The sequence below is a fragment of the Apium graveolens genome, chromosome 5 (assembly GCF_009905375.1).
Source record: "Apium graveolens cultivar Ventura chromosome 5, ASM990537v1, whole genome shotgun sequence".
NCBI classification, from domain to species: domain Eukaryota; kingdom Viridiplantae; phylum Streptophyta; class Magnoliopsida; order Apiales; family Apiaceae; genus Apium; species Apium graveolens.
In genome coordinates this window covers 301,785,619-301,795,432 of record NC_133651.1, presented here as the reverse complement: position 1 = coordinate 301,795,432, position 9,814 = coordinate 301,785,619, and the positions used below count along the sequence as shown (strand labels likewise).

The following is a 9,814-nucleotide window of genomic DNA, read 5'->3' as shown; positions in this document are numbered from 1 at the left end:
TTACAGCTAATTAGTGTTGAATCTTGAATTAGTGTTTCGATTATTTTTTTTAAAAAATTCAACGATCCAACCGTATGGATGTCAATAGATATATATATATTAGTGATATAACCAAAATTTCATATCAAAATAAATTTATTTGGTTTGTCATTTAACAGTCAAGCATCAGTTCGAATAGTACAACTCACTAGTTTTTAGTTCTGAATTTGTATTTCGATTATTTTAAAAATATTTTTCATCAATCCAACCGCATGGATGACAATATATATATATATATATATATTAGTGATATAATCAATGTTTCATATTAAGTTATTTTATCAAAATATTTATTTTTTTTTGAAATTCTTGAAATGTCATCCAAACAAATAAATGCTGACATTAATATGGTTGGATCATGAAATAATATTTTTTAAAAATTGAAATTATCAAAATTCATTTGCTAATTTACGACGGAATCCGTCATAAAAAATAATCTGCAAAATTTGAGAAAAGTCAAATTTACCGCCCAAATTTTGGGGAAAAAGTTAAATTTTCCTCTTTGATAACTTACGACGAATTTTAATTTCCATCGTAAATTGGATGTTCCAATATTTTCCGTCACAAATATTTCGTCGTAAGTTTAGAAGAAATATTTTTTTATTTAATTTCAAGTTAAAATTTTAATAAAAATATTTAACTTACGACGAAATTTTCAAATCGTCGCAACTTCAAATGATTTTTATTTTCCCACCATTTTTTTTGGAAAAAAGTTGAATTTCCCTCTTTGATAACTTACGACGAATTCCAATTTCCGTCGTAAATTTGACGATCCGATTTTTTCCATCGTAAATATTTCGTTGTAAATTTAGATAAAATATTTTTTTATTCAATTTCAATTTAAAATTTTAATAAAAATAAATAACTTACGACGAAATATTTAAATCGTCGCAATTTCAAATTATTTTCATTTTTGTCATTTTTGTTTAATCTTGTCGTGCATAATTTTATTAATAAAATACTAAACTTACGACATTTTTGGGTTTATTTTCATCGTAAGTTGGCCGTCGTAATTTATTTTCGTCGTAAGTTGGCCGTCGTAATTGGCTCATTTTGTTGTAGTGAATATAGTTGGAAGTATTTTTTTCAACTTAAAATCTATACAAATACTATAATAAATGGAATAGAGTATAATTTGATATATGACATTTTGATTTGATTTGATTATTTTTTCGATCCTGTCAAATTTTCTTTATCAAATGATCACTACCAAAATAAAATGATAATCTATATGATCAATTTGTTAAATCTCAATATTGAAGGTTTACGGAGTTCGAATGCCGTCAATAACAAACATTAAGATTATCATTTATTAAGCATATAAAAATAAAAATAAGCTCTGAAGTTTGAATCTCACCCATAACAAATATTTATATTATTATTTATAACGACATCTTAACTAAAAATTCTACACACACAAATTAAAATTCTCATAATAAGTTTATTCAATAGTAAATTATTTAATATTTTTATTACTTATATTAAAGTTTTATTCAAACTATAAATAATATAAATGAAAAATATATATTTTTATTACAATTAAATTAAGAAACAGATTAAAATTTAGAGGTTGTGTTTATTCCTTTTTTTTCTGATAAAGATGTTGCATTTTAAACGCCATTATTCCCAGATTTCCCACACATCAGTTTATTTTTTTGAGCAGTGTTGCAAAGAATAAAAAATAAGTGGAGCAAATCAGACCATAAATCAGGTTTAAAACTAGAGTCCTACTTGTACTCTCAAGTCTTTAAGTAAAGTTATCCGTAATAGAATCGTACTACTAGACTCCTAGTTACAGACTGCTATATAAATCTAAAAAGGTTACAGACTACTATATAAATCTAAAAAGGTGATCGGTTATAGATAACCCTACTTTGAAAATCTTCACTTTCTCTTTATCGTTAATTCTCGATAGTCGATACCTACCGAACTTGATCTCTCTTTGTCTCTCTAATAAGTTTAATATGGTGCTCAACAAACTCGTCACCCGTGCAGTCTTCGGTATAATCGGTCAGTACGTCCTTGCACAGCCTTAGCGTCTAATTGTATATACTCTTTCTTGATTTGCAATCACAGCCTTGCAACTGTATAATGAGACGCCGTAATAATTACTTCTTATATATTAGAAAACCTTAGCTATTAGCTTTTCTTCCAATTGACTTTATAACATGCCGTCATAAGGATGTTTGTATGTATTATTTCAAGTAATTAAGGTTCTGTTTGTTTGCGGGCTTATAAGTTACTTATAACTTATAACTTATAAACTCGACCCAACTTATAAGTGAAATTTATAACTTATAAGCCGATAAATTCAATACTAGTAACGACGTATTTTTTCTCAACTTATTTTGATTTTTCATTTTTTTATTAATTTTAGTTTTTAAATATATGTTTTTAAATGTTAAATTAATTTAAAAGTCATGAATTAAGATAATTATATTTTAAAAATTATTTATTTTAGTTCAATTTAAGTTGAAAAAATTATGAAAATTAACCAAACACTTAGATAACTTATAAGTATTCATTTATTTTTCACTTTTAAGCCAATTATTAATTTTAAGTCTTATTTTAAAAAAATTCAAAGGGGCACAAAATGTGTACTTCAATATGATATGTGCAATTAGGAGCTTCAAGACAATGGTCGGTTTAATTATGTATATTGGCTCCATGTGATGGTATCTTTCTGGGCTCTGGATTAATGCAAAAACATATTATTCTTTTTTGCTAAATAATGTTTGCGCATACTTGTTTATAACATGCATTGATAACTAGTTATTCCACTCCAAAAACTTTTGAGTTCTTGTAAAGCAGAATCAGGCAATAGTGGTTATAATTAAGAAATAATATGATTAATGTTGTTTGTGATTCCTAATATATTTACTTCTTGTTTAGTATCTTCTCAATATGGTCTCACCTTTTTCTTGTATTCTGTTTGGACAGGGAATGTCATCTCGTTTGGTCTGTTTGCTTCTCAAGCGTAAACCTGTTGGAAATCTGATCACCTACAATACAATATACTAGTGTTTCTGTATAAAACTGAGAAAACAAAGATTGCACTCTAAATTCTTACTTTTATTAATGCTGAGAATTACAAACTAAATACTAAGCCAAAAACAAGAAAGTGGCTAGAAAGTAGGAAACTAACAACTGCAACACCTAGCACTACTCCAAGTCATACGACTTATTCTCTGAACTCCTAAAAACTCTCTTGCTCCTCTGAAGACCAGGTCTCTCACTGACACCTCAGAAATACAAATAAATAAACGACTTAATAAAGCAAATAATAATAATAAAACAAGTTTAGACTAAACCCCAACAATCTCTCCCTTAGTCTAGACTTGTTTGCCTACGTCCTTCACTCCCAACAGTTGACGCATCTTCTCAAACTTAACAGTCGTGAGAGCCTTCGTGAGAGTATCTGCTCGCTGCATATCCGTGCTTATATGCTTCACAATTATCTCGCCCTTCTCAACACATTCACGGATGAAGTGATATCGAATGTCTATGTGCTTGCTACGACCATGAAACACGGGGTTTTTCGCCAAGTCAATTGTAGACTTGTTATCGATATACAAGACAACTGGACCAGTTTGTTCTCCTGTGATCTTTGTCAACAGCTTTCGAAGCCAAATCGCTTGACACGCTGCAGCGGTTGCTGCCATGAATTCAGCTTCGCACGAAGAAAGAGCCACGCACCTTTGTTTTTGCGAAACCCATGTTACTAAACTCTCATTCAGATAGAACGCCATTGCTCCAGTACTTTTCCTATCTTCAATATGACCCGCCAAATCGCTATCGGAATATCCAGTGAGCTCATTATTTCTGCTGTCCTCCGAGTAAATCAGCCCATATGTTAGAGTGCCTTTCACATACCTTAAAACCCTCTTGGCTGCGTTTTGGTGCATCACAGTAGGTCTCTCCATGAACCTACTAATTATGCCAACAGAAAAAGCTATATCCGGCCTCGTATGCACAAGATATCGAAGACCTCCCATCAAGCTTTTAAACTGAGTGGTGTCGACTGCTACACCCCCCAAGTCACTGCTAATACACTCCTTTGGGTCCATTGGATACTTGGTGGAGTTGCAATCCAACATGCCTGTTTTTTCGAGAATCCTTTTGGCATACCCCGTTTGCCTCAATTCTATGCATCCTTCACTCTGTTTCACTTCTATCCCAAGGTAATAAGACAGTCTTCCCAAATCGCTCATATCAAATCGATTGTTCATCTGATCCTTGAAGTCACTTATGGCTGCAATACTCGATCCAGTCACCAAGATGTCATCTACGTAGATAGCGATAATTAAAACATCACTACCCATCTTCTTCGTGTAAACAGCGTGCTCATATGGGCATCTCTCGAAACCAATATCTTCAAGGCACTTGTTTAATTTCGAATACCAAGCACGTGGCGCTTGTCTAAGCCCATAAAGTGCTTTAATTAACCTGTAAACCAAGTGTTCTTGCCCTTTTTTCGCGAACCCATCAGGCTGAGTCACATAAATTTCTTCTTGAACCTCCCCATTCAAAAACGCCGTTTTCACGTCCATGTGATGGACTTCCCAACTGTTCTTGGCAGCCAACGCTAACAACAAACGTACTGTTTCAATTCTCGTGACCGGCGCGAAAATCTCATCAAAATCTATGCCTGGTTTTTGAACATACCCCTTAGCGACAATCCTTGCCTTGTATTTTACAATCTCTCCTTCTGCATTTTTCTTTAACTTGTAAACCCACTTCAGATTGATTGGTTTTCTTCCAGGTGGTAGTTCCGTTAACCTCCAAGTGTTATTTTTCTCAACTGATTCAATTTCTTGTTTCATTGCTTTTCTCCAATTCATGTCTTTCGCTGCCTGACTGTAGTTTGCTGGTTCATCAACCCCCATTAAAAACAACTCCTCGTCCTCCAATTCGATTTGTTCTGTCTCAGCATAGATATCCTGAAGTGATCTATGTTTTTTAGCATCCCCATCAACATCAGATTCTGAACTAGACTCAGTGGACTGTGGATTAACCTCAGTACTCTCAGAATCGCTGCTAGCACTCGATCCTTGTGGAGTAACGACATCATCTTCATTTTGAAAATCACCTGGTGACTCCTCTCTTATGCCTGTAACTGTAAATACACCCGGCTGAGATTCTGTGTTCTCCTTTCCTTGTTCCCAATTCCATGGTTTTTCCTCCTCGAAAATCACATCACGACTTACAAAAATTTTACCAGTTTCCGGATCATATAGTCTATAAGCTTTGCTACCAGGTTCCTTTCCCAAATTAACTACAGGAATGCTCCTATCATCCAACTTCGAAACCTTCATACCTGGTACTTTCATATGTGCAGTGCATCCGAACACTCTTATATGCCCAACGTGTGGTTTTAGTCCCGACCATGCCTCATATGGCGTAACCCCGGTTACAGCTCGTGTGGGCAGTCTATTCAAAATATAAATTGAATGGCGTATTGCCTCTCCCCAAAAAGTACATGGCATTTTCATCTCCTTCAAAAAACTTCTTGCCATCTCCACCATTGTCCTATTCCGCCGTTCCACGACACCGTTTTGTTGTGGCGTATACGGTGCCGTTAGTTGTCTTACTATGCCAGCCTCCTCACAATAAGCCATGAATTCCTTGGAAGTAAACTCCCCTCCCCGGTCAGTCCTGAAGGTCTTAATTCTCTTCTCTTGTGTCTCTACCAAAGCTCGGAAATTCTTAAAAGCCTCAAACACCTCAAATTTGTTTTTTAACAAGTATATCCACATTACTCGACTAAAATCATCAACTAAAAGAAATATGTACTTGTTACCAGCAGTTGTACTTGGCGTGATTGGACCGCAGAGATCTCCGTGAACCAACTCCAACGGTTTCTTCGCACTAAAACTCGACTGTGAGGGGAATGGTCTCCTGGTTTGTTTCGATTGTAAACAGCCCCTGCAAATTTCACCTGGCACATTCACACTTGGCATACCGTGCACCATCTGAGTCGAAGACATCAACTTAATGGCCTTGAAATTTACGTGACCAAATCTTGTATGCCAAAGCCAACTCTCCTTATCACAACTCGACACCAAGCACTTTGACTCGCTGTTCTCTAGAATAATTTTGTACAGCCGATTGAACGACTTCTTCACCTTCATAATCAACTCTCCCTTGTTGCCACGTACCCACAGATGATCCCCACTCATAATAACTTTATTACCATCTTCTGAGAGTTGACCCAAGCTAATAATATTGCTGCACAACGAAGGTATATAATACACCTCTTTTAGAACCCTCTCTTCTCCATTCTTGCATTTCAAAATTATCGAACCCCTGCCCTTAATTTGTACCATGGAGCCATCACCAAACTTCACCTTCCCCGTCACGTTCTCATCCAACACATTAAATTTTGAACGCTGGCCAGTCATATGGTTACTAGCCCCGTTATCAAGGTACCAAAGATTCGATTCTATTTCTTTAGTTCCATCAAGTTTGGGCACCATCTTCTCCTCGTTGATTAACATGTTCTCCTCCATTTTTCCTTCGACTTCAGCCATCAACAATGCAGGCTCATCATCAGGAATCTGTGATATATGCACTTCCTCCTTGCGCTCCTCTTTACGCTTTTCCTTTTGACAATCCGCAGCGAAATGTCCGTAACCAAGACAATTAAAGCATCTGACCTTGCTTTTGTCACGAACAAATCGAGTTCTTTCTTTTCCACGATTTCTCTGACCTTGAGACACCTCTGTCCCACCCTTGTTGATCCGTTTAAGCCACTCTTCTCGCGTAAGCAACAGCTTTCCCTCAGCCTTTTCTCGTTTGGCCCACTCCTCCTCCGTAAGGAGCAACTGACCTCCACTACTATCACCGTGCCCTCGAATTCTCTCTTCATGGGCCTTCAATGATCCAACGGTTTCCTCGACAGTCATTACCTTCAGGTCTCCAAACTGCTCAATAGTAGACGCGATCTGCAGAAATTTGGGAGGCACAGCACGTAAGATCTTCTTCACGATATATGAGTCACTGACTTCTTCCCCCAAAGCTCGTATATTTGTCACAATTCCCTTCAACTTCAAGTGAAAGTCATCCAATGAATCTGAGTCCTTCATAGTGAGCGACTCAAACTCGTTCTTTAGTGTCTGCACCTTTGCTGTCCTCACACGTTCCGCACCCTGACACGTCACCTTCACAGCATCCCAAGCTTGCTTTGCAGTTTTCTTGTCCGCAATAGACAACAGAATGTCTTCAGGTACACACTGATAGATAGCTGCCAAAGCAATGTTGTCCGTTCTGTCCTTCAACACCGTTTTTGGATCCTCGGGTTCAATGGCTTCCCAAACACCATGGGCCTGCATATAAACCCTCATCTTCAAAGCCCATGCTGTATAATTCTCCCTTGTCAGCATGGGGTAGCTCAAACTTATCGCACCGTCCTTGATTTTCCCGGTTTCTGACGTCGACATCCTTGGCATGTACTTGGGCATCCACCAGATTTCGTGGCTCTGATACCACAATGTTGGAAATCTGATCACCTACAATACAATATACTAGTGTTTCTGTATAAAACTGAGAAAACAAAGATTGCACTCTAAATTCTTACTTTTATTAATGCTGAGAATTACAAACTAAATACTAAGCCAAAAACAAGAAAGTGGCTAGAAAGTAGGAAACTAACAACTGCAACACCTAGCACTACTCCAAGTCATACGACTTATTCTCTGAACTCCTAAAAACTCTCTTGCTCCTCTGAAGACTAGGTCTCTCACTGACACCTCAGAAATACAAATAAATAAACGACTTAATAAAGCAAATAATAATAATAAAACAAGTTTAGACTAAACCCCAACAAAACCCTCCCTCTCCCGCTCCCTCTCCCTCCCTCTCCCTCCCTCTCTCTCCCTCTCTCTCCCTCTCTCTCTCCCCCTCTCTCTCGCTCTCGCTCTCTCTCCCCCTCTCTCTCGCCCTCTCTCTCTCTCGCCCTCTCTCTCTCTCTCTCTCTCTCTCTCTCTCTCTCTCTCTCTCTCTCTCTCTCTCTCTCTCTCTCTCTCTCTCTCTCTCTCTCTCTTTCCCCCTCTCTCTCGCTCTCCCTCTCTCTCCCCCCCTCTCTCTCTCTCTCTCCCCCTCTCTCTCGCTCTCGCTCTCTCCCCCTCCCCCTCCCTCTCTCTCTCTCTCTCTCTCTCTCGCCCCCCATTGACAGTGTTTTTTCTTGTGCAGGCCAACATTTTACAGAGTAATAAAAAAGAATAATTCAGTGGAAGAGTTAAAACCTGAATATTATCTTTTAACGACGATGAACTGTTTCTTGTGGATGTTATATGGTATGCCATTTATTCATCCACGAAACATCCTTGTGCTAACGGCTAATGGCATTGGCCTAGCTATAAACCTTGCTTATCTCATCATCTTACTCTACACCACGGACAACAAACAAAGGGCATGTATATTGTTCTTCTAGGAAACATAATTTTTAACCATCATTATATTATTTAAGTTTCTTTAATCACTAATTTTATTAACTTCTTGTTGTTTACTGAAAGATACACACCCACAAATATTGCAGATGTACGTAGGAGGTGCATTTTTGATTGAGTTGGTAGTGGTCGGCCTTGTTAGTGGATTGGTAATTGGACTAGCACATACTATTTTGGCGAGAACAGCTATTGTGGGAGGATTTTGCTTCATCTTTGGTTTAGTGATGTATGTGCCTCGTATTTCCGGTTGGGTACGTATGTACAAACTACAAAGGCGTGATAGTGCTGATTATTTATTTATCTGTTATATGAAAAATATTCTAATATGATGTATATGTGTGTAACAGTTCACAATTTGTAGAACAAGGAGTGTAGAGGGGGACATGCCATTTCCTTTACTGGTGACCAACACCCTTAATGATCTTTGCTGGCTAATCTATGCCTCAATCAGATTTGATTGTATCCTTTGGGTAATTTAAGATATTAATTTTTCTCATTATTACAAAATGCAATTCAATTTTCTTTATCTGTCCACAAGTATATAACATGTAGTTTTCATGAGATATACATTTTGTCCAAGTTAAATTAATACAGTGTGTGATCTCTTGTTGTAGTTTACCTATTGTTGTGGAGTTCTTGTGGGAGTGGTTCAACTCGTACTGCACAGGATTTACCGCAAATGTATAAAAGTTTCGTGTGAGTATAATAAGCTAGCTGAGGTGCCGCTCCAAGGAATTGACATAGGCGATGATGTTCATAGCAAGCTAGCCGTAGAGGAGGTGCGGCTCCAGAAAACTGAGACATATGATGATAAGAAGCTAGCCACAACTGAGGTGCAGCTCCAGGAAATTGTTGCGGTGTGAAGAGGACCACAATCAGAGAGAATTGTGGTATACATATTTCATTATTAGCGAGAAAAACTTTTATATATGCTGTGTAGATTACAAACACCTTTTTGTAAAAGAAAAGTTTTTATACTTGATATTTAGTTGCGACATTTCTTTGATTCCGTGTTGTATAACATGCAAAGGTTTTATCAGTTTATGCGATGATTGCCAATTGATTCTGTAGTGATTCTGGCTTCGAATAGCAATCTGGCGGGAACACTCGACCAACTTTGTTATATGCAACTTGCAAGTACTTCAGTTTCACTACAAGAAAACAGGGTAAAACCGACCGGACATAACCGACTGAAATCGATTTGGTCATCTTAAAATTGACCGACGTCAGTGGTCGGTTATATGCCAACTAAACGACACCGTATCGATGACATGGCACACATAACACCGACCATAAAAAGTGGTCGGTTTTACTGAAAAAAACGACAC

At 37.1% G+C, this 9,814-nt stretch overlaps 1 protein-coding gene and 1 long non-coding RNA gene across 2 annotated transcripts; both read left to right on the top strand.

Moving 5' to 3' along the window:
- The first annotated feature begins 1,915 nt into the window (after nucleotides 1-1,915).
- Nucleotides 1,916-8,443, top strand: LOC141659217 (uncharacterized). The gene is made up of 3 exons (XR_012549675.1): nucleotides 1,916-2,049; nucleotides 2,980-3,016; nucleotides 8,230-8,443. It is a non-coding gene; the product is annotated as an uncharacterized LOC141659217 (long non-coding RNA).
- Nucleotides 8,444-8,575: 132 nt separating this feature from the next.
- LOC141661113 (bidirectional sugar transporter SWEET4-like) lies at nucleotides 8,576-9,474 on the top strand. The gene is made up of 3 exons (XM_074468092.1): nucleotides 8,576-8,737; nucleotides 8,834-8,956; nucleotides 9,101-9,474. The coding sequence occupies exons 1-3, from the start codon at nucleotides 8,576-8,578 to the stop codon at nucleotides 9,347-9,349; spliced, it is 534 nt and encodes a 177-aa protein (XP_074324193.1). The 3' UTR covers nucleotides 9,350-9,474.
- Nucleotides 9,475-9,814: the final 340 nt, after the last annotated feature.